We start from the raw sequence: 25,313 nt of genomic DNA, 5'->3' as shown, positions 1-25,313 counted from the left end.
AAAATAAGTAGCCTATTCTGCGTATGTTCTGACGTCAATTTCTCATTCATCGCACCGGCTTGGGTATCACAATGTGCGTTAAAGCAGATGTAAATGTCTGTTTTATACACGCCCTGCAGAAAAGCTCTATACAGCAATGACTATCTATTATGCATTGTTGCACAATATGTATAGTGGAATGGTAGAGATCCCTGCAAGGTCTGGTCAGATGGTAATGGTTTTTCACTTTTTTTCTCTCTGGTCATTAGCATCTGGGAGAATATTCCTTTGGAAGTTTTCCCTCCTATTTCACCAAAATACAATGAAATCCAACATATGAAAGCACAATATTGTACAAGGAGCTCCCAGAAGAATCAGGGTATTGAGAGCTTAAGATCTTCATAAATATCAAGATACCTGGATATTCTGTTCATATTATATATTATAATAAGTAGTTGAGTCCTGACTCTTAACTAAATAGTAAACTTAGTCAGTCTGGAGAAGTGAATTTGAACAACTTTCCCCTAAACAGCCCAAGGCAGAGTCTGCATTTTTCAATAACAGTCTTAATTCTTTAGCACCAAGTCTTGTATCACAGAAGGCCTGTATTCTGGAAGGGAAGTTATCATTTTATCCCTGCAGAAATTTCCTCACAGGCAATCTTTCATACATTATGTACAGTATCTAGGAAATTAATCAATACTTCTAATGAATATAATTGAACATAGTTAAGTGCCAATATGGCCAGGTAATTAGGAGGCAGGCTTCTGCCCACTCAACATTGCCAAGACAGTTAGCCCTTGAGGTTATATTATTGTCTTGGGCTGAGACAGCGATCTAGTGATTTCATGACCTGGAAGAGTGCTGGACAAGGAAGACATAATGCTCCTTGCTAGTAGCTTGTCTGGCTTTCTAAGATGCTCTGCTGTAGGGAATCTATTTTAAAGCTAAATATTTAATGGAAAAATCAACATAACCAGTTGTTTTCTCTCTTCAAATGTCACTGACTTGCATGTCAAACTTCACTGGACATGAACACCTGCTCCTAAAAAAGCTTTCAGAGATTCTACTTCCAATATTAGTATTTTGATTGTTCAGCGTTAACACTTAGCTAAACTATATGCACTAGGGAGTAGTGGTCATTTGTGCCTGGGATGCACAGAACTAGAGAGTAATCCTCATTACACTAGGCATCCTGATGAAGAAAATAAAATCAGAAGAAACTTAATATATGATCATTTGGATGAACTCACCTGCAAAAACTTTAGTCTTGCAAGGAAGTCATTCACATAGCTCCCGAGTGGTTTAAGGCTTGGGTATGATTTACCCATCCACATTCCTGGAATTCTGACATTCAGAATGCTGCTAACCACTTCCTCAAGTTCTGTAGACATCACTACAAGCCCCTGAAACACATTTAACCATTGTTTAACATGATGGTATTCTAGATTTTGAATAATTTTATAATTATCCTTTGTTCACAACTGTGATTGGCAAAGGTTGAGTCATATAGCAACAAAAAAGTAAAGATATTTTCTTTTGTTCACAAGTAAGTTTTGGGATCTTTGCATTACTCCTTAGAAAGCCATTAACAATTTTAATCTAGTCGAATTTTAATGGAAAATTTCTTTTATTGAAATATAATTGATATATGACATATTAGTTTTAGGTGTATAATAATGACTCAATATTTGTATATATGGCGATGTGACCATAACAATAAGTCTACTTAACATCCATCACCATACATATTTTTTTTTCTTGTGATGAAAAATTTAAGATCTACTCTCTTAGCAACTTTCAAATATGCAGTATACTATTATTAACTATAGTCACTATGCTGAACATTACATCTCTGTGACTGACTTATTTTGTAACTGGAAGTTTGTACCTTTTGATCCCCTTTGCCCATTTTGCCCACTTTGGAAGATCTTCTTAATACTCGGCTACTCACTAGCTTTTGATTCACAGCCTAACTTTGACTTAGTTTACTTGTCTATTAAATGGACAACTAACCTATCTCTGTCCTGCCTTCTAAAGGATAGTGATGAATATAAAAGGAAGAAAATGATATGAAATGCCTTGAAAAGTTAAAAAATCCTGGACTGCAATTGTGAAGCCTAATTGATCTCATCCCATTTTGAATGACTGATGTACAGATGGTAAAACTTTGAGGTTCTTGCAAATTCCTAATTTGATCTTCCAGCTGGGCCAGTTGCCATCATCATTTCTGTTTTCTCCATAGTTGACAATATTATTCCAACTAACACATGGAGAAGATTTTGGAATAAATTTAATGGATTAAACATCCACATTTCATTTGCTTCCTTCCTCAATTCCACTGAAACAGCAGTAAAGGAATTTATTTTTTAAAAGCATAAGCCCACAAGTGCATCAAAAATAGGAAAAGGCAAGGCAGTTTGGGGAGCTAAAAAGCATATGGACTGTTGGTAGTTGACTTAGTAGTCAGGAGAAAACTGATCCTAAACTGGCAGGGGGGAAGGCTAAGACTCAAAAAGATATACACTGTAGCACACCCAAAATACTTGGAATTGAAGGCCCTAGCTGAAAGTGAGGAGAGGAGGGTGGTGCTGAATGAAAAAGAACGTTGAAACCTGGTTTAAAAAACAGACTCCTAGGTCTTCACCCACAAACTTGCACATCACCTGCCTAGAACCTGGAAAGGAACATGAAGGTTCGGGTGGGGTCAGAATCCCCACTGACATCGGGAATGACGTGAGCGCACGTGTATTGGATGCTGAGCTCCCTGGGGCCTCTTTCCTCTTTTATCCCCCAGGATGCTAGACACTAGGCCTTTATCTTCCAGTAAGGATACAGGAAGAACCAGGTTAAGGAGAAACACATGATACTGAATGCTTCTTGGCCAAAAAGCCCAGGCAGGTTACACTACAGCGAGCCTAGGAGACTCCTCTTTCAGTAACTTGCATCCAAGTCAGTAATTTGCACCCAAATTAGTAACCTGCACCCAGCCACTTTTCCCCACCTCCAATGCTCCTGCAAGGCACCAACCCATTGGGAAACTTCAGTCACCTAAGTGATCTCGCCTGTGTTCTTGTTTCTCTGCAACCCTTTCTGCAGTGGTCAGAGCAAACTTTTAAAAATGTAAAATAGAGCATTTCATTTCATTGCTTAAAACCCTTTGAAGGCTTCTCTTTACCTTTATACTTTAGAATAAAATTGAAGCTCCTAACCTTGGCTGACCAGGCCGTCACGGAGCTCGTGGCTTCCTCTCTCTGATCTACCATTTCTCCCGTGCTCACTCTGCTCTGGCCAAACCAGCCCTCCCTGTTGCGCTCCCTGACCAGGCCAAGCTGGTTTTCTCACGGCCTTCGTGCTGGCTGGAACCCCTGCCCAGACGTTCCGAGGCCTGCCCTTCACATCAGGCCTCTCTCTGCTCAAGGGTCAGCTCCTCAGAAGGGCTGGACCCCAAATGAATGAGTTTCCCACCCATCATTCTCTACATCCTTATTCCATTTTAGTTTTTTTCCATAGAACTTACCACTTAATGAAAAAAAAATTTATTTGTCTCTTTAAGAAGCTCTGTGAGGGCGGAAGTTTATCTTCCTTCCTCCTTAACACATTACGACTTCTTAGCATATATTCCATCCCCAAACAATTGCTGTCTACCATCTTCTACATTTATTGACCTGTTAACTGGCATCCCCAGAATATTATATGCTTTCCAAGGGTAGGGATTTTTTTCTATCCTCAGAACCAAGAACAGTGTTTTCACAGAATCTGTGCCTAATAAATATTTTCTGACTAAATGAACAATATGTTTATTTTGATGACTCTGCCTGTTGTACTTCCCCTTACCTTGATTGCCTTTTGGATGTTAATACACGACTCTCTTATGGTCTGCAACAACTTATTGAACCGTCCCATCTCTTGGACAAGCACCGTGTTCATGCTCTGAGTGTAAGTGGTTGGGTATCTCCTCATTGCAGCCTCAACGTCAAAGTTGTTTGGAAGTTTTCCCAAGATGTCACCAGTGACCTCGTTTACCACTTCATCTGATGATTTTGCACCCGCCTCTGCTGAACGAGACTGTAAAGAATCCAAATGACAAATCGGAAATCCTCATAAAGGCCGAAGAATTGCTGGATAGGAAAACTCCTAAAGTAAAATTTATAAGAATGAGTGCTACTTGGCTATTTTCTCTATGATTCTTCTCTACGTAGAATTTATTGAAGTGATGATCATGGGCATGGGAGTTAGAGTTTTGGGAGAAAAGAGTTGTTACAAGGCAGAAGGGCATGTACAGTGTCCAGAAGCAAAAGAGGGTCTGGGGGAAACAAAAAAGTTGCACAGTGTGCTGCCAGGGGGTCAGGGGGCAAGAGCAGAGACTGCAGACAGAGGGAGGAAAAGCGTTCTCATTGGTGGGGCGGCCAGGTGACGATGGGCATCAGAATCCAGGAAGGCGAAATCTGATCTTGCTTTGAGAAAGCCTGCCACAAAATATATTTGCTAATAGCTCTGGTGCCTACTGGTGCCAAAAGCAGAGACAGAGTTTTCTCCTTGAACCAGGAGGGCAAAGAAAATAAGGTCAGCTCCTCTAAGCAGCTGGAGGAGTCATGGAGGAAGGGCAGCCTCCAGTGACTCACCCTGCAGGCAAGGACGGGGAATCTCATTTTGGCTTTTAGTCTTTATGTTTATAGTGGCACCATGTAAATGAATCTGTATTTTCTGGGAAAACCCTTTAAATAAATCTTCAAAATGAATGTGTGTGTGTGTGTGTGTGTGTGTGTGTTGAGAGAGAGCAAGCACAATTAGAAGATAAATGAACGTCCCTCATATTTTGCCAGTCCTAGGAAATCGTGTGTAGTCTTATTTCAGATTTTATATTTCCTAGTTTCCATACTGGGTCTATTCTATAAATATGGACTATTACTTTTACTTAAGGTTCTAGTGGGATTTTTAATGCTGCCTACCATGTTCTACCACAAGAGCCTAGGAAGTTGCACAATAAAATAATTCAATGTTGGTAAATGTTAGTTACATGTTAGTAAAAGAGGGATATGCCGGGGGGAAGGGTTTAGGTCAGTGGTAGAGCGCCTGCATAGCATGCATCAGGTCCTGGGTTCAATCCCCAGTACCTCCATTAAAAATAAATAGATCAATAAACTTAATTACCTCCCCCCAAAAAAAAGAAAATTAAAAAAAAAAAAAGAGGGATATGCCAATATAGTAATCCTTTATTATGATCCCAAAGTGCTAGGTTTGCAACTAAATATATAAAACAAATTACAGAGAACAAAGGAGGTAATGAATATTTGGCCAAAACCAGTAAAATATATTTCCGTTGCATTTTAAGAATTATGTGCTGATTTCTATTTGTACGTCGACATGCAAACAAGGTACCATAAACTCATTAGAAAACATTCCTATTTTCTAACAAGAGCTGTGCTGCCACCAACCCCACACCTCCCCAAACAAAAAATAAATCCCAGGTCTATAGCCCTTCAACAATGTAAGAAAAATATTTTAGTAACATTAACATTCCTATACCTATTTCTCACACACCAAAAATCACCTAATTGGGACAACGTGTTTTGAAAGTACTATCCAACTGATATTAAGAATTAAGAGCAAAAGGATGTCTTTTATTTGTAATCATTTAACTTAGCTTTTTTCTTTTTACCACCTTACCTTAGAGTTTTCACAAATGCCATTTGAAATCTTCTAAGGGTTGTTTTCCTTTTATTGAATAAGTAAAGATAAGTGGGTTCCATTTTCAAGGAGACATCACAGAATTTAACCTTCTCGTTTCCACTTTTACAATATTTTAAGTAGAAACAATTTTTAAATTATTTTATTTTGGTGGGGGGTAATTAGGTTTATTTATTTTTAGAGGAGGTACTGGGGATTGAACCCAGGACCTCGCATGCTAAGCATGTGCTCTACCACTTGAGCTATATACCCTCCCCCAACAAAAAATTTTCTTATTCCAGAGTCCAGCAGTTATGTGTAAGCAAAAGAGCTGTTCTGTAGAAGTCACATTCTCAGCTCCCATAGTGGCCCCTCTCATTTTAAAAGATATTTTAAACACATAATGAGAAGTCTTGTCATCGTGACCTTGCTCTCCAAACTCTGCAGTTCTGGTCCATCTCTGCCTCTGAATTGTGGTAAACCCAATGGGGAATCACTGAACTCCTGCCTACCCATTACTGTGATTGTACTTGCCAATCTGAGTTGGAGGACACTGAAAGAGGTTGTTTAATTACATACTGAGAAGATACCCCAAGTGTATTTAAACTTACTTGTTTGGTTCTGTTGGAATGAGCCCACTGTTTTATGTATTCTGTAATGTGGCACAACCCAAGTTTAAATAAAGCCAAAAGACACTATAAATCTTCTGTTGTCAGACTGTCGGGTACTACATGCACTGACGTTCTTAAAGATCCACTTACTCATGTCTGTATTTATAGTTTTCCGCTCAGGCGATAACTGATTTTAGTGGGACTGACATATAAAACAGACATAGCCTTTGTGCCTTTTGCCTTAACTTACAGCAGACCAGAGCTAGAAATTCCATGGACTCTTCCATCAATGACAGCACACTATTTCATCCTCCTAATCTAGTTCTTTTATCTTACCCCCGGCTCCACCACCCTAGCATCATTATCTCTGGTTATGCCTTCAAGGTCCTATCCCAGTTTTAGAATCTAGAAAGGGAATATCGCATAGTGGTTCAGAACACAGATTCTGGAGTCAAACTAGTGGCAGTCACACTGCTACCTTTGAGTCCTGGCTTGCAACGGTACTAGCTGATCTTGGGTAAGTTACTTAATCTTTCTGTGTCTCAGTTTTTTGGCTGTAAAATAGGAATACTTAGCTCCTATCTCATAGGACTGTGCTAAGCATTACACTGTTATCCATAAAGCATTTAGAACAGTGCTGCCATACAGTAAGCACTACATAAGTACTAACTGTTATTATTACTTCTCTGAGATTCCATAAAAATATAAAAGACTAGCTTGAAATCAGCTCATGGAATAATATGCTTGACTGGATAGTCATCCTAAACTTACTAAAATTTTACTCAGTCACTAAGGAAACTCACCATTTGGACTAATTTGCTTTCAAAAAAAAAAAAAACCAAGCAAACAAAAATAAAAAAACAAAATAATGGGAAAAAATACAAGAGAGGATCGCTTAATAGACAAGCAAGATTAAACATCTTTCACTCAAATGTACTGACTTCGTGCCCATGACGTGCTGAATTCTGGTGCCCTAGAAGGCCACCCTCCCATATGCCCTTACGTTAACGCTCTCGCCAGTGGAACTGCATGTCTAAGAGTCAATTCTGTTTCTCTCCTAAACTCTTCCATTCATTTTGTACTTACGATTGCAATTATATTCTTTAAATATTATGTACTCCGATAAAGTACTGGTGTGAAAAATTATTTTTATGCAAACTACGTTAAACATTCTGGATTATTTGATAAAGTCATTTACAAAATGTTGAATTAATAAGAGACTAGAAAATAAAGCAGGCAAACTTCTAGATGGATTCTGGCCTCAACTGCTTCAAGTGTCTTTGAAATTCTTCTTCCACTTCAAAGGAATTAAAAGGGATATAACATATAGTGTATCTGGGCATGATTTACGCCAGAAAGGCAAAAGAGAACTCCCAGCAACAGAACGGTATCAAAGAATACTCAGAGACACTCCAAGAATGTCACTCAAAGAATTCCTAGCAACAGAACGATACTCAGAGATTCTTTCCAAATCAAAAGACTGGTCAAAATAAAACCTGTATATTCATTTCCTTTGTATGTTTAAACCCATATTTAAGGTACATATGTGTTTGCTTTGCTTTCCTTAAAATGGTTCTCCAGTTTACCAGGTGGAATTCTGTACACGGGCCTCTATGGTGTGGGCACATGCTGCCTGGGGAGTATCCTTTCTAGCCTCAGAAGCCAGTTCCCACACAGGTCACACACCTGTGTGAGAAGAATGTTATCGAACAGCAGTTGAGTTTCTGACTGATCTTTAGTGATATCTGCATTGGCATTCATCCCAAAGATTTCTGGTTCTGGGGTCAGCGGCAGAGTCTTTGTGTATTCGATGTAGCTTTTGTGCTGCAAAGATGAATGACAAGGAGTCAGGAGGTTAGAAATCAATTATCCTGTAGAACTTGCACACTGAGAAGAGACAATTTTCAATACTCAAGTTATTGAATGGATAAGCCTATGAGACTGGACACTGAATGCTTTCATTTTCTTTTAACCTAGGCCAACACTTAAAAAAAAAAAAAAACTTATGGACACATTTAGAGAGAAAAAGAAAATGTATGATTCAACTAGAATGGATTTTAAAATGGAGAGGAATATCATGGCCACTTCATTTAGAAGTTTCTCCCAGAGAAATTTGTGCTGCATTTGCTGATGACTGTTCTTAATTTATCACAATAACAATAAATGTCTTCCAGTTTTGATTTTTCTGTTTATTCTTATTGTGATAAATCCATGTAATTCAGAAAAGTAAAAACTATCTGAGATTTTATTATGGTGAGATTACCACCATTAACATGACTTATCTTTTATGCATATGCACACATATTTTATATTTTATTTACATGAACTTCTATCAAAATCCATACCTATCTTGATGTTCATATAATCATATACATTCATATATACATATGGAGATGGAGGTGGGGAGATTGGCCACTGCTGTTTTTTCAATATGGATATGTTACATAACTTGACTTCCTCTTGCTTTATTCTCACTTGACAATTCATCGCTGGAGATCTTGCTACTCACGATTCTCTGTGTTGACTTGCCCCACCCAATCACTGACCTGGGCTCTGGGGCTGATTTTTCTCTTCATCCCTAACGATGTCCACCCTCAGCTAGCACTCATCCTAGTGGACGATGGGGTTATGGCATGTGCCTCTGTTGCATGTGGCTGTGAGTTTAACTTTCAAATGTGCCCTTTTGACTTCTTGATATAAAATAAGAACCAAACTAATTGTGCTAGCAGTCAGCCCCTAGAAGTCTACTGAGCGATAATCTGAAGGCAGATACCACATCTTGTACCAGACAGGACTGGAAATAATAGCAGAAAGGAAACGTGGGCGTGTGGCAGGTGGTTCTGTGACCCCCTGCCCCTTTCTACCTGTGGGACCCTGGGCAGGTGAACCTGCCTTCCCCCTTGTAAAAGGGAAAGGATAATTACAGCAATGCTCATTTGATGCTCTGGTGAGATAACTACATGTAACTGCTTTGTCAATCAGCACGGTCTAAATAGTAGCTATTACTGTTAATACTATTTTGTAATGCCTGTCAGGTGCACGTCCATTTTAACTGATAACAATGTCTTTTTACCCAAAGGGCTGATTTCACAGTACTTCAGGTCACTGAGGAAGCTACACTTGGGTGAGGAACGTTTCTGATACTCCTCACATCACAGCAAACAGGAAACCACCAACCCCATCTGTGCCTGGGGCTTGCCCTGTCCCTATAAGACTGCAGAACGTACACATAGTGGTTAACAAAAAAACCCAAGCCTCCAGAAAAATCACCATTTTCTGAATCAGAGGAATTTCCTGTTTCACTGCTTTTAGTTTCCTCGGAGGGCATCCTTACTTACGTCACCAGAAGGAGGCACATAGTAGATGCCGCTAGAGTCGAAATTATAGCTCAGACTCTGGACTAATTCCGGGTTGAAGAACTTGTTGAGGATGGTACGCAGCGTGCGCCGGTCCCAGTCGTCCGTCACGCGGCCGCCGTAGTTGCACTCGCCAGTCATGTACCGCAGGGCGTCGTAGGGCAGTTCCTAGGGGCCAGAGCAGCTCCCGTCGCTAAACCGGTCAGGGGTTAGCAGGAGCACATCACACAGAATCGCGCTCCTGTTTGCTCATGCTATTAAACAGAAAGCTGCATCACCGGAATTTCCCTTTACGGACTTCCCAGCTAATTGCCACAGATTTCCCGGCTGGCTTTCTCTGCTTTTATTTGGTTTGTCATTTCCATTCACTCAATGCAGAGAAGAGAACTCCTCTATTAACCTGTGAACTCACCTACTATTCAAACAGGACTAACGGACTGCCTACTATGTGCCTGAAACAAAATAAATTAGACTACAATCCCATCCTTGAAAAACGTGTCCTGCTGAGTGACATTCAAAACAAATTCAATACCATTCAGAGACAGAGTTAATTTCCTTCACCACCTTTTTATATTCGTACATATTTTGACAATTGGAATCATACTGTACATACAATTTTGCATATAAAATTTTCACCAAATCTCATATTATGAAATATCTTTTACAGTTTCATGAAATACTCTTTGAAAATACGATTTTAATAACTGCCTTTTAGTGACTGTTTAAGTTGCTCCTAATTTTCTACTTTGTTAAATTGTATTTAAATATACATTCCTCAAAATTTCTAATAATTCTTTAGTCTATATTCCCGAAAAGGAAATTACAATGTCAAGGGAAAGAAGTTTATAAAAAGCAATTAATTAATGTCACCAAACTGGTTTCCTGAAAGGCTGTAGCAATTATACGAATCAGTTTAAAAATCTTTGCTAATTTGATTGCCCAAAGACAATTAATATCGTGTTAATTTGCATTTCCTAGAATACTAATGAAATTTATAATCTTTTCATATTTTAATAACACTTGTTCTTCAGTAAACTAGCCATCTACCCATTTATTTTTTCTATTAAAGTTTTAATAGGTTTATTTGTATAACCTCTTTTATAAATTAACCTGTACATAACAAGTTTGTAGAAATATTTTTTCCTGTTTGCTTTTTATTAAACTCTTCAGCACACAGAATTTCAAGATGCTTATGAATGACCCAAAAACTGACATTAACTGAGACTTCTCCCTCTGCCCTTAGCATTTAATATCTAAGTCATTTTAATCCTTTTCCTTACATATCTATTATCTCTCTTCCACGTTCCCTACCCTGGCTCAGATGCTTACCGTATCTTGCCTGGGTTATCTCCTGTATTAAGTTTCCCAGGGCTCCTGACGGATGGCTTAAAACAGCAGAAATTGATTGTCTGACGGTGCTGGAGGCTAGAAGTTTGAAATAAAGGTGTTGGCAGGGCCACACTCCTTCCAAAGCTTCTAAGAGGACCCTTCCTGCCTATTCTAGCTTCAGTAGCCCCAGGGGTTCCTTGGTTTTTCATAGGATAACTCCAATCTCTGCCTCCATTTTCACATGGCTGTCTTCTCTCTCTGTCCAAATTTCCCTCTTCTTATAATGATACCAGTCATATTCTATTAAGGGCCTACCCTGCTCCAGTATGACCTCATCTTAGCTTAATTATATCTGCAACAACTCCATTCCCAAATAAATGTAAGTACACATTCTGAGGTGCCACGGATTGGAATATCAATGTATCTTTTGTTGGGGGTGGGGACACAAATCAACTCATATTATCTAAAACTGGGCTGTCATCTAAGTCCCTCTTATCTACTCTCCACTCTGTTGCTAGTCTTTCTAAAATGCAAATATTCTCCTAAAAGCACGCCAATAACAATATAATAATCCTGAATCAGCAAGGCATACAAGGATGTTCCAAATCGCTTGTATTTAACCAAATCTTTTCCGCTATATGCACTTAAAAAAAAAAAAAAAGTTTTGTTACTGCTTCCTTTCACTGTCTACCTGAAAACCTCTACCCACTGTTTAAGTGCCAAGCACCTCCTTCTCAGCGAAATCTCTCCAGTCACATCCAGCGGAGCTGCTCACCTCCTTTTCTGTGCTCAGATCTCGAAAAAGCTAGGGTGACCAAATATACTATTGTCCAAACTAGAACTTCTGAGAGTGAATGTGAGCACTAAACATAATCAGTATTACGGAATTTTAATATAGTATACATATATATTGACAAATCGATTTTAGCATGCTGGTAGGCCTAGAAGTAGTCCTACTCAAACATGGTTTTCAAAATAAGATGATTTCTTAAAATAACAAAGAAACTGAAGCAAAATTTTTATGATTATCTTAAAGAGTTAGGCAGAATAACTTCTTTTTAAAGTATATATTCACATAATTTAGCTTCTTAGGCATCTCTCTCAAATCACATCTCTGATATTTTCCTGAAGAACATACTTTTCAATGACACATGTTTTAAATTTTTAAAATAAAATTGTCTGTAACTTTTTATAAAGTTTCATTTTACGGTTACTAAATTTTAAATTGCTGACACTTTTAATTAACTCTTCACTACAGACTATTTTAAATTAGAATATACTCTACAGGTGCTTGAACAAATTGCTAATTAAAGGAGCTCCTCATTCTTTTCATTTGTATTGAAAAGTGTAATTATTTTAGCTCAAATACTTCCACATGCACTGCATCATTATACTTTTGCCTCTATTCTTAGCATGTTTTTAAAAATTTAATTCTGTTTTTGTTTTTCTTTTGGGGGAGGTAATCAGGTTTATTTATTTATCTATTTATTAATTTTTATTTTTATTTAATGGAGGTGATGGGGATATGAGCCCCATGATCCCATGCATGCTAAGCAGGTACTCTATACCACTGAGCTATTCTCCCTCTGATTAATTTTTTTGTTTCTTAGTATATTTTTTTTAAAATAAACATAACTACAAGAAAGGAATTCATCAAATCTATGCTTCTTTTGAATGTTTTACCAAATCTTAATGCTGCAGAATCAAAGGCCTTCTCAACTAATTTCATTTTAGGAAAGAATAAGAATTTGTCCAAAGAAACACAGAAGACCAGATGAAAGGCTCTTTGCATAAATTTAGATATGCCCTTTGAGCTCTCAATATTTTGTTCTGTTTTTCCTTTGTTTTTATAGAGATGGAATTCAACCTTCCTGTCTGTAAGCCTTTTAAAAAATAATAATAAACACAATTCACTAAAAGTTTCAAAAAGCAAAGTTTTTTGATACTTCACTGATTGATTTAGTTAAAGATTTCCAACTAATTTTGAACAAATCCTCTCAAAATTTAGAAGATTCGCTTTCAAAAAAATTCCATACCCTTGTAGGACACTTGGATTGATTCACCAAGTTCTTCAAAAGCACAAACATGTTAATATCCAACTGACAGACAACTAGTGAAGAGAGAAAGTGTGTTTATGTATGTATGTGTGTGTGTGTGTGTGTGTGCATGTGCTCACAAGAGAAAAGCATAGACAGAAACAGGGTGAGGTGGGGGACAGGGAGAGAAGAAGGGAGAGAACAGTAGGGAATGAAATTCATTGATGTGACATTACACTGTTTGGCTTCCTCCCAGTTTAACACCAATGGCTTAAGTAGTTTATCTGGGACAAATGGCCCAAACTCTGGAATAAAAGTATAGTGACATTTCTCTAAAAATAAAGTCATGCTCCAAAACAGGGGGAAATCAGTTTGTTTTTTTCATTTTGGAGACTGGCTGATTGATGGTCTTTTCAAAATCCTTTTCTAAATACGTACAATACAATTACTTTTCCCATAGGTATTTGTATGTCAAAATAAATGATAAAACATGTTTCTAATGGACAAACTGATATCCCAACTACCTGGCATGTAATGGCAGTTATAATCCCCTGTTATAACAAAGCCCTACTTAATAAGCTTTTGGGAACCATCTTGCTATTCATTTTATAAGAGTAGAAATTAATCAGAAGTCCCTGCTTACTGTACAAACATGTGATAAAGAGCACAGGAAGCAACGCCCTTGCAGGGACTGTCATGATACCTCATACTGGTTCAGGAACATGTGGAGCTGCTGGACACTGATCCTTAGGTCAGTCTCGTTGAATTCATAAGGAATATTCCACCCCAGCGGTCCAAATTTCCGTCTCTCTTGTACCAAAGCATGAAAGAAACAGAGGCCATAAAGTAATTTCTTGAATTCCTCCTGTAATGACAAGAAACAGTGTGACATCATTATTTTTCCCCAACATTGCATTCTGCCTATCAAATTTTAAAATCAAAGTAATTAATTCCTTTTGCTTGTAAATATATCCATCTCAAAGTAAAACTAAAACAGAATTAACTGTTTCTACTGGCTATTTAGGCAAAAATATGCCCATCTGTATACATATTCAGTTGACACACATGTCTCCTACGTACACCAGGTTTTTAGAAAGCATAGTAAGCAGGTCTAATTTCACGTTACCTTACAGAATTTGGGGGGTTTCAACAGAAGCATCAAGAGACAAGATGTATACATTCCAACATTTGGTCCTAGACCATCATGGAGAAATTTCAAAGGAGATGCTTCAAACTAACGAAGCAGCTCTACAATCACTTTGGGATTGAATTTTTGGGTAGCCCCCATGGCTTTTCTGGTTCCTCTTAGGTAACAGAAAGTCCTACAGTAACTGTCAGTTGCAAAGCCAGCCTTGATTCAGAAATCAGAAACTATGACACAATGTATTACTCATTCATACCCTCCACAAGGAGAATCTAAAAATGGTCAAAACAGAGATTGAGAGAGGATTTGTGAGCAGATTTCCTTGGAAAGAGCAGCTGCTGTGCTGGGAGTCCCCTCATCCTCATCTCCAAGGGAGAAGGGAGTGTGTGGTCCAAGTTAGTGAGAGTGAATCAATGGGGCTGCTCAGGGAGTTGATACATGTCCCTGGCAGCTGGGATGGAGTGGGAAAATGCACAACTCCCAAACTGAAAGAGTGGAGCAGTCAGTGGCCACGGGCTCGTAGACCATGGGAGGGAAATCAGTAGCCCTCCCTCAGACGGGAGGCTAATCTGGTGTGAATCCCAAGAAGCAGATGGGAACTGGACTAGGAATGCTCAGCTAGCGGTCATTTTAAGGACTTCCTGGTCAAGAGGACTTGTGTCACTGGCTAAGGAAAACCCCAATGGTAAGAACCTGTATGAAGTGAAGGCTGGAGAACCAAAAGCAGAGGGGAATCAGGAACAGCCGGCTGAAGGGGAGGCTCTGCCCAGGGTGATGGGGTCACAGAGAAGTCTGGCAGGGCAGCTGAAGGAGGACCCATGAAAGAACTCATGAGGCAAAAAGACAGCTTTAAATCCCTACCAGGTCTGAAGAGCTCCAGGCAACAGCAGCCCGGAACAGGAGCTTCTGCCCCTCCTGCCTCACCCTGCACACACTCTGCACAGAGCATTCAGTGTCAGCAGCTACTGCGCGCAGGAGTCATAAAAAGAAAGATGCACCAAAAGGCATACAAAAAGATGCTCAACACTGCTAATTACTAGAGAAATGTAAATTAAAGCTACAATGAGGTATTATCACCTCACACTGTTCAGAATGGTCATCACTAAGAAGCCCACAAAGGATAAATGCTGGAGATGGTGTGGAGAAAAGGGACCCCTCCTACACTGTTGGTGGGAGTGTAAATTGGTGCAGCCACTATGGAAAACAGTATGGAGGTTCCTTAAAAAACTAAAAATAGAGTTACCATACAATCCAGCAATCCTACTCCTGGGTATATATCCAGAAAAAAATGAAAACTAATACAAAAAGATACATGCACCCCCAATGTTCATAGCAGCACTATTTACAATAGCCAAGACATGGAAACAACCCAAGTGGCCATGAACAGATGACTGGATAAAGAAGATGGACCTAGCAGCAATATGGATGGACCTAGAGAGTATTAAACTTAGTGAAGTAAGTCAGACAGAGAAAGACAAACACTATATGACAGCACTTATATGAAGAATCTGAAAAATAAAACAAATGAGTCTATATACAAAACACAAAGATTCATAGACACAAAAAACAAACACAGTTACCAAAAGGGAGGGGGAGGGAGAGAAGGAAGGGGTAAATTAGGAGCATGGGATTAACAGATACAAACTACTATACATAAAACAGACAAGCAACAAGGATTTACTATTTAGCACAGGGAATTATACTCCATATCTTGTAACAAACTATAATGGAAAATGACCTGAGAAAAATAACCTAATCACTTCGCTGTACACTGAAACTAACCACAATATTAGAAATCAATTATATTTCAATTAAAAAAAAAACAAAACACAGATGCCAACTCCAGCCTCTTTCCCCAGCGGCATGAAGCTTACCAACCACAGGTCCCAGGCGAGGTGCTAGAGAGTTCAAACCTATGTTTTGAATAAAAGTTGAAGTACTGATTAATATATTGTGTTGCACTTTCTGATTTCTGAGTCAAGACTGGCTTTGCAGTTTAAAATGACTACAGGTCATTTTATTACCTGACAGTAAGCAGGAAAGCCATGAGGCTGCCCAAGGTTTCATCCAAGGGCAGGGGGGAATGTTTCCCCCGTGGAATAAAATTGAAAGAGAGAGGGGGAGGCAAAAGTAAAGTAGCATAAATTTAACCACACAGGTAGGAGAAGTAAAGGTAAACAGGCTGTGTAATTCTGCAGCTCTTTTGGATATATTAGAGAACTGAACAAATCAATCAATGTGTTGATGTTGCGGGAGCCAGGCTTCTCACTGTAGAAGAAAGGCCAGGCCAATATGAAATGAGGAAAAGCAAGAACCAACCCTGGATAGATGGACAGAAACTGGAGGTATTGCTATGAACTCGTTACTTCTAAAACATGTATGTGAGTGTGTGTGCACACAGACTTGTTTGTATGCGTCTATGTGTGTGTATATAGGTTTGTACATATGCGTGTGAGTGCATGGATATATTCCCAAGTTCTCTGCTGAACAAACCAGACCCACAGACAATAAATGCCATAGCAATGAGCCCATCTAGCACCCAGATCTTGGTCTCTAATACCATTCCCCTCTAAACAGGAATCAGGGCTCTTCAGAAAAATGGCAGTTTCCAGGACTTGGGTACAAGTGAGACTGGAGCATCTTGTGCCAGAAAGAGGCTTAATGATAATAATAATGCATGAATGGATGGATGATAGGACCTACAACAAGTATAAAAGGAGCTCCCACTGACCAATTTAGGGACAACTTGAGCAGGAAGACTCAAAAATAGTAATGAATTGTAAACCACTGGAAAAAAAAATCTAAGGAATTCATGAGTCCACACCAAAAAAAGATAAATAAGTGGGGTAGCAGGGAGGGCTGTTTTTGACAATAGCAGGTCAGGTGTCAAATGCGGAGGGAGTGCTGGAGTTGGGATCACCATGGAACTGCTGGGTCAAGCAAGAGCCATCACTGGCTACTATATCTGGGTCAGGGTAGATGAGGAGCTGGATATTTGCATGGTCCAAAATGTCTCCTCACGGACTGATAATTAGCTGCAAGGGGCAAAGCAGTCATTACACCGTGAAGAAATCATTCAACCCTTTGTCTGGGTGATCAAAATGAGTACCATCAGTGAGGGAGAACGGGGCATCGTGGGCCTCCCAGTGTGATGCCCTGAGGTCACGGCTCACCCGTGGAGTACTGGGACTGAGAACGTGGACCCTGAACCCAATCACGAGGAAATATCAAACAAGCCCAAGGTGAGAAATGCTCTATTAAAAACAATGGGGGGAGATGAACTCCTCAGAAATGTCAGGGTCATCAAAGATAAAGAAAGCTGAGGCAGTGGTCCAGATTAAAGGAGGCAAAGAGACATGGCTACTTAATGTGACAGGAACCCTGGACCAATCCCGAGGTGAACAGGGAAAATGCTCTAAAGGACGTCACTAGATCAACTGACAAATTTGGGGCACAAACAGTAGATTAGATACAATTGTGTATCTTTGTTAAATTTACTAAACGAGTATCTGTACTGGGGTAAGACAGCATCTCTATTCTTAAGCAACACATACTAAAGTATTTATGTAGGAATAAAACGCAGTGACACAGCTAACTTACCTACAGATGGTACATGTTAACAGGAGGTGTATGTAGCTAAGAGGCATAGGGCTGTTCTTTGTACTTTTATATGTGCATTTTTTCTGTAAGTTCAAAATAATTTCCAAATAAAAAGTTAAAACAGAAAAAAATATGGTGTGCTGCTTCTGCATTTGACATTTTGGTTTGGGTTTAGACACAAAAAATAAATGTCTAGCCTTTCCATCTGTGTGACTGCCGCTGGAGAGACCTCTGGATCTAGAAGAATGGGAGTACAATTTTGCAAAAGGGCTTGTGTCCAGACATCATAGGCAGAAATGCCCTCGCCACCTACCTGGGAGTAACTTGCTCTCACTGGGTCAATCAGTGCAAAAGTTTATCACACAGCAGGTCTTGGATGCTTAGGATAAGGTTTGACTTAATTTTAAACACAGGCCCCTTTTTTTTAAGCACCCCAGACTTTTGTTTAATGAAAGTCCTTTATTTTTAATGCACTCTTTTGATGTGTACTTAAAACATATTCCAACATCAAGAAGTGTGAGCTTTTTAATGGCAAAAACTTACCGAGGTTCATAACCCCTCTTAAAAAGAGCCTCTTCTATTTTTAATTATGGCAAAACACTATGAAACAATTTTAGGTCACAGACATTCACACACAGAAATCTAATCATGAAAGCAGTGGGTGGCTTCCCTGCTTGCCTGGTGATACTAAAATAATAATAAAAAAAAAAGACCCTTATGAGCCCCATCAATAAGGGAGTAAAATCATTTTGGTTCTCATTACAGTTATAAGGAGGAAATATTTTTATGTTTTAATTTAAAGATATGGCTCCAAATAGCAAAGGGCTCAGTTAATATGCTGAAACAAGATTCTCCAATCTTGCAGATTTGTACTGGGAATGGCTTACAGCTGACTTTCTAAATAGGAAGCTGTATAATTCATGACACCCCGCAAGATCTCAGCTGAGCAGGAATGAGACTGGTGATAAAATTAAAATAAAATATTAATAAAATTGACTCCAGTACAGTCAATAATCAGTAATCAAAACCAACTGCACTGCAGTGTGGGAGGCCTATTTAATTTGCAGTTTTACTCGGCACACACATCCGTGATCACCGGGGGCCACTTGGGTTGCTTTACAGGGCCGAGGTAACAAGACTTAGCCATTACTAACAGGCTTTTTGCAGCTGCCAAAGAACTCGGGGTCAGAGATCGGGTCCATGAGGTATGATCGAATGATATTAGCCCGTAAACCTTTCGGTGCCTCATTGGTCATTTTCACTCCATTCTGCAGTACAGACACGGGGAAGTTTGGAGACGGGTAACTTGTCAGCCAAATTCGGAAATCCGGATGTGTTGTTTCTACGCTCAACTCCTGCAACAAAAGAAAGGAGATACAAAAGGCGTATAAAATGCAAGGAAAATCTCTAGATCATATGTGCGTGGGCTGGGCTGGAAGTGGGAGGAAGCATTTTTACAAAACAGGGCTTATTGCTGCAGTCTAAAGCAGAAGCCTTAAAATCTGATTCTGCCGCAGAAACAAACCTATTTCATTGAGAAGACCCAGGGTGCTGTCACTCTCCCTGATACAATTCCATGACATGGCTGTAAGGTTTACAAAGGCATTACGGAATTCAGAGTTGGCCACAATAAAGACTAAGAGATTTCAAAAATTTTCATATCTTTGCTGATGTTGCTGAAATATTTACAGAAATAATTCTCTGCCCCAGAGCTAGGTTAAGAATGATGCCTCCTTGCTATAGCCAGGTTGTGAATAAGCAATGGACTAAGACAAACCAATATTAAAGCAAGTAAGGATGGAAAAAAAAAAGACCATTTTGAAAGGTAAGAGGAACTGGTATATCCTGAAACATGAAAACTTATCACGGATTAGCATACCTGTTTAAAGGGAGCCAGGCCTGCACTGTGGAGGAGGAGAGAACACTCACTCATGACAGAACCTTGAAGGACCCTGGAATAATTATCATGGGCCCCTCCCTCTCTCCTGTTCCGTCGCACTGCCTACTGCTACCTCCTGCAATTGTCCATGTCAGTGGTATGGAAGTTTTTTAAATTGCAAATCTTTGTCAGTAAAAAAAAAAAAATTTTGAGCACTCATGGGGTGAAGGGTGGGTGAGGGAACTGGAAGGATACACAGGTACCCACGTTCATTAATAAATGGTGAAGCCACCATCTTTTCCTCCTACCAGCTGCCTTATGCCCAGTGACTTAAGTAGCCTGACTCATGGGACTTTGAACCAAGTTCACCATCCCTTAGGGGAAGCTCTTCTCTCTTGGATGATGGGTATATATGATACAATTCAACAGGTCATGAGAACAGCTTAGAGAGAGAGGAACCCTGAGGAAACAGGCACTAATATAAAACCTCTAAGAGAAGGCCTGAAGCATGAGATGTTGGCAAGGCAAATACTATTAAAGAATAGTTTTTCAGTTAGGAAAAAACGTCTATTTTGGAGGCCTATACTCTTGTGAAAGTGTGTGCTCCCAGTGAAAGTGAAAGACAGTACAACGGCTGGTGCACGGAAGTCAAGATGGAAAGTGGCCGCAGATGAAACCCGAGAGGCAGATGAAGGTCAGGTGGAGAAGGGTGTTGTATGTCATATTGGGGGCGTGAACCTTGTCTTCAAGCAATGGCAAGCCACTGAAAGGTTGAAGTGGTGAAGCAATCAATATTCATTCACTGGTTCAGTAAATACATACTGATGATGTCATATGGGCCAGGCACTATTCAAGGGCTAGAGGTAAACCAGAGAACAAAACAGTGCTTACACTCCAGTGGGAGATACAGACAAAACAAAGTGGTGACAAGGGGCATAAAGAGCCATGCAGTCTGCTCCTTAAGGTGTCAGCTGGATGTCTGGGTAGTGCAAGTTATAGCTACCTTAGAGACAGAGTAAATCTAGTAGCCTGAGGGACCGAGTGAGGAGAGGGCAAGGGTCACGGGGAATTATAATGGATGGATGTATTTTTCTCCATGTTTGTTGAAATCAAGCGCCATGTTTTCTGTTTACTCAGCTGAGCTAGGGTTTTCTTCCTGGGATTTCTGCCCACCAAAACAGGAAAGCACCGTGGCCCACTGCACGGGGGATGGGAGGGGGGCTCCTTCGGCTTCAGACTGATCCTCTGCAGCAGGGTCACTGGCTAAGTGGGTGGGAAGTGAGCTGCAGAAAAGTTACATCCTCGAAGCCTTTGGGTAGAGGGGGCCACACAAATTTCGCCCTGAAAATCCTCCTCTGTTGATTTTGGTCCACTGCTGTAAAAAGTAACTTGGTTTCTGCCTACCCTGTAGTTTATTCCCATCTTTGAGGCTGCTTGTCTGGATTAAGGATTATTTCTGACCCACAGGATGAGCCCGTATCCCTAGGAGGAGGGATTCGGCAAGGCCTGACCATGTGTTTTCTCATCCTCTGGTTCCCAGCGTGAGCCCATCTCCCCTGTAGTCCAGCCATGCCACTGACCTGTAACCCTCAAAGCAGAGGACAGGAATGGAGTTGCTTAGATGGTGTGTCTACTGCTAATTACACTGGGGGACTACAGTCTTATAAAAATAAACTTGCATTTTTACCTCACAAACTTTCTCGAGGGTTGGCATCCAAGACGTGGCAAGGTGGCAATTCTGAAGAACCACCCAGGTTCCTTCTTTGATAGCTTTTTCTAACATCCTCATTGCTATGGGCCCTTGGCCTTGACCAAGAGACAAAGAGCTAAGTTTTGTTCCCCCATATCCCTGTATACGAGAACAGTGAAGAGATTATTTAAAAATCACATTTTAAAGAGGAATCAATATTATCATTGCAGGAAATGTTAGTATTAAAAATAAAAAGCAAGCCAATTTATGTAGGAAACAGCCATAGTAATAAATGAAAAACTCCCTAGGACCTTTGATTGTTGAGATCAGGGACAAAAAAAATTAACTTTTAATACAAGGAGAAGACGAAGAGCCTGGCTATCACACAGCAGCTCCTAAAATCCAAAGCCGAAAACTATGAATAGACAGGTGAACTTAGCCTGCTTCCTCCAGATCTTTGAATAATTGTATTTTAACTAATTTGGTTATTGCATAAAATTCAGAGTGAAAAAACCATTAGCCCCTAGTCCCATTCAAGTTTACTTAAAGAATTCTGTGGGAAATGTTTGCCTGGAATACATTTCTCCTACATCCTAGTTCATCTACAGTTTCTCGGCACGGTGTCCAGGACTCCCTGGTCTCTTCATTTCTAGGGCAGTTACCACCTGAATGCCTCTTCGGAAGAGGTTTTGAATTTTGGGAGCCGTAGGCCCTGTCTGAGGGTCCCCAGCTTACTGACACAATCAGGTTGAAGCAACAGAACACCAAACAGATTTTTAAGGTACCTGGTCATCAGCAAATTTTAGAAGGGCTGCCATGGGATCCGCCCCTGGAGACAGCACAAAAATCAACGGTGCACAGCAGTTACTATCCGCAAATGCCTTGGACAGATCAAATGGGGGTGGTTCAATGAATGCACGTCCCAGTCTGTTGGTTATAAATTCTTGCAGCATTGGAATAATCTAGAAAGGGACAAGAATATATTTGGAGGAATATACAAAATCTGCCTAAAACCTTAAAGATTTCACATTCAAAGGTATTTTAAAATAAAGGACACAACCTATGTTCACTTAGATATTGATAAATGTTGGTAAAGAGGCAAAGCTATCACTTTATATAGTTGTATTTTAGATAGAAATTCTGCATTATTTAAATAATAAAAGGTGGATGGTTAGTGATGCCAGAACTCAAATGCATTTTTCTTCCTTTCACTGAGTACTTAACACATTGTGGATAAAGAATATAAGAAATCTTAACTCTTTAAGTTTTAAAACACTATGTTCCAAAGTCAACAACTCAAAAGTAGAAAATTCTAGTATGATTTATATAATACAATACCACCAAGAAAGAACTGATTTGGCTGAAAAAAAGAAAGAAAAGGAAAGGAACTGTGAAACAGAAACAAGTCTTATTCCCAAGAAACAGGCAAAACCACTTTGCAGAAACTTTCTGACATGTCTGTGCATTTTCTGGGAGCGTGTTTGAGAAAGAGCAGAACTTTGAGGTTAGGGGTCCCTCTCAGGCACTGATGTGGGAGTAGAATTGTATTAAGCAGTACGGCTGATGTACAGCACCAGACACATCATTCCTTCTTCTGATGAAGGGTTTACACCTGGCATCTCTGGGCAGTGGCTCCAGCTAACTATGAGCCAAACAAGTGATAAACATAGGTTTAATAAACAAGTGTCCCTGTATCTAGCATAACAAAGTACCTAAACATATCCCAGGAAGACGAGTAATGGAGTGACAGGAACATAAAGAATTTTTTGGAAGTTTCAGAATCACTGGACACCTGCTTATATCCAAGGATGGAATTTTGTGTCCACACAATGCTCCAAATTAGGATGGCAATTCCACCAGCTCTCTTTTCTGAACTTAAAGCAAACTGCAGAAGCAATCTGCAGATACCAAGATTCTCAGAAAGATGGTCTTTTCTGCTAAGTAGACATTTTTCCAAAGAAGACATACAGATGGCCAACAGGCACATGCAAAGATGCTCAATTTTGCTAATTAGTAGAGAAATGCAAATCAAAAGTACAATGAGGTATCACCTCACACCAGTCAGAATGGCCATCATTACAAAGTCTACAAGTAATAAATGCTAGAGAGGGTGTGGAAAAGAACCCTCTTACATTTTTGGTGGGAATGTAAATTGGTGCAGCTACTATCAAGAACAGTACTGAGGTTCCTTAAAAAACTAAAAATAGAGGTACCATATAATCCAGCAATCCCACTCCTGGGCAAATATCTGGAGAAAACTCTAATTTGAAAAGATATATTCAACCCAATGTTCATAGCAGCACTATTTACAATAGCCAAGACATGGAAGCAACTTAAATGTCCATCGACAGATGACTGGATAAAGATGTGGTATATAAATATAATGGAATATTACTCAGCCACGAAAAAGAATAAAATGCCATTTGCAGCAACATGGACGGACCTAGAGATTATCATATTAAGTGAAGTCAGACAAAGCTCCTTTCTATGGTATGCTAATATCATTTTGCTTTGGAAAATCATTCTTTTCAAAGTATAATAGCCATATATTATTTTTAAATATATAGATTCAAAAGTCAACAATTTGTCACTAGAAATTAAAATACCTGGTAACAGCCAAATTGAAGGCTTTGAGGTTTCTAGTAATCTCAGAGCATACCACTAATTATGTCTCTATTAGGGATTATGGGTGTGATAGTATAAATAATGGTAACTAGTAATCACTTAGGAAAAACTGAATTACCCTGTAGTAGCAAACAATTTCCAGATCTCAGTGGTTTAACACAACAAAAGCTCATTTCCTGTCCCAGCAAAGTCATCCAGGTGCCCAGGCAACTAACTCTCCCTGCACTGGCTGGGCAGTGCAGCCTGTTTATGGCATTTAAATATCAACAGGGGATTCCACAATTTTGAAAGCAGGGGATTACTCTGGGTAATCTCACACTGGTAGTTACATGCTTCTGCCCTGACACTTCTGCTCACATTTCACACACGAAAGCAAGGTTTATGGCCACAATCTCCCCACCTCGAGTGTACGCAGGAGAGCAGAACCAGAAACTCTTACTCTGGTAAGTTGCATTAATGTCTACACTGACCCACCTAGCCAAGGAAAACTCTAGAGGAGATATGGAAACATACAGGAAAAAGTTATAAGACAAGGTGCTAAAGCATTGTACCGAGTAGCTAAGACAAGCATGAAACCATAAGTTGAACCTCAATTGATTAAAAAACAAACAAAAAGATACAAACACAAATCCCTCAGCTTGACTATCTAATTCCATCCCCTCCGTCAAACACACTTTAAGAAGAGAGTGATTATGGAAAGTAATCAGATGATCTATTTGGTAGCTCAGCATATTTTCAGATTAAAATGTCAAAGTTTTAAACACATAAAACTGGGGAAGAGATAGTTATAAACTACTGCGATTAGGAAATAGCTCATTAATCATTTTTAATGAAATTTAACATAAAATATGAACAGAAATGTCTTTGTCAAATATTGAGGGGAGAAGGCCAACGGTACATGCAGATTCATTTAGGATAACAGTCTTTAGCTTAGAAAACAAACTGAAAATCTTTGAAAATTTCTGATAAAAGATTATACAGGAGGAACCCGTATTAGGCAAGAGTTTGAAGCATTTCATATTCTTCCACATTTAATACTTGAAGTGAAAACTTCCGAGGCTTAACACTAAAGTTTCCATGAAGACTGATTTTTAAAAGGGCCACTACAGGGGAGGATGTTTTGTCGATTTAACAACGATTCCTCCACAATTGTAGGTGCTCCTAGTACCTAGGAGCTGGGCAGGACTATGACTTGCAGGGATTCTCAGCACTTTGCGCACCCCTTCTTCCATCAATGAATATAAAAAGTTGTATTTTACAACTGTTCTGGTTTAATTACAAATATAATACAGACTGATTTGTCTTCAGTTTCTAAAAGAAATTAAAACATTGTCATGAACCCCTAAGAGTATTGGGGCCTTAGGCCTTGTGCCCAGTGGACACTTTGGCCCTGG

At 39.5% G+C, this 25,313-nt stretch overlaps 1 protein-coding gene across 4 annotated transcripts in view; it reads right to left on the bottom strand.

Moving 5' to 3' along the window:
• DNAH7 (dynein axonemal heavy chain 7) overlaps positions 1–25,313 on the bottom strand; it is a 220,506-nt gene that overhangs the window by 11,735 nt on the left and 183,458 nt on the right. For 2 of the 4 annotated variants that reach the window (XM_074364244.1, XM_045511984.2), the window contains exons 55-62: positions 22,080–22,256; positions 21,292–21,453; positions 18,880–19,080; positions 13,685–13,846; positions 9,599–9,784; positions 7,947–8,084; positions 3,817–4,047; positions 1,233–1,385 (exon numbers count right to left, since the gene is read on the bottom strand). In XM_074364244.1, the coding sequence (XP_074220345.1) occupies positions 1,233–1,385; positions 3,817–4,047; positions 7,947–8,084; positions 9,599–9,784; positions 13,685–13,846; positions 18,880–19,080; positions 21,292–21,453; positions 22,080–22,256 (1,410 nt within the window). The remainder of the gene's footprint in view (positions 1–1,232; positions 1,386–3,816; positions 4,048–7,946; positions 8,085–9,598; positions 9,785–13,684; positions 13,847–18,879; positions 19,081–21,291; positions 21,454–22,079; positions 22,257–25,313) is intronic. The other 2 variants (XM_074364245.1, XM_074364246.1) reach the window with 2 other exon arrangements.

This window comes from Camelus bactrianus, chromosome 5 (assembly GCF_048773025.1).
Source record: "Camelus bactrianus isolate YW-2024 breed Bactrian camel chromosome 5, ASM4877302v1, whole genome shotgun sequence".
Lineage (NCBI taxonomy): Eukaryota > Metazoa > Chordata > Mammalia > Artiodactyla > Camelidae > Camelus > Camelus bactrianus.
Note: the sequence above shows the minus strand (reverse complement) of the source record. Positions and strands in the feature narration are given on the sequence as shown.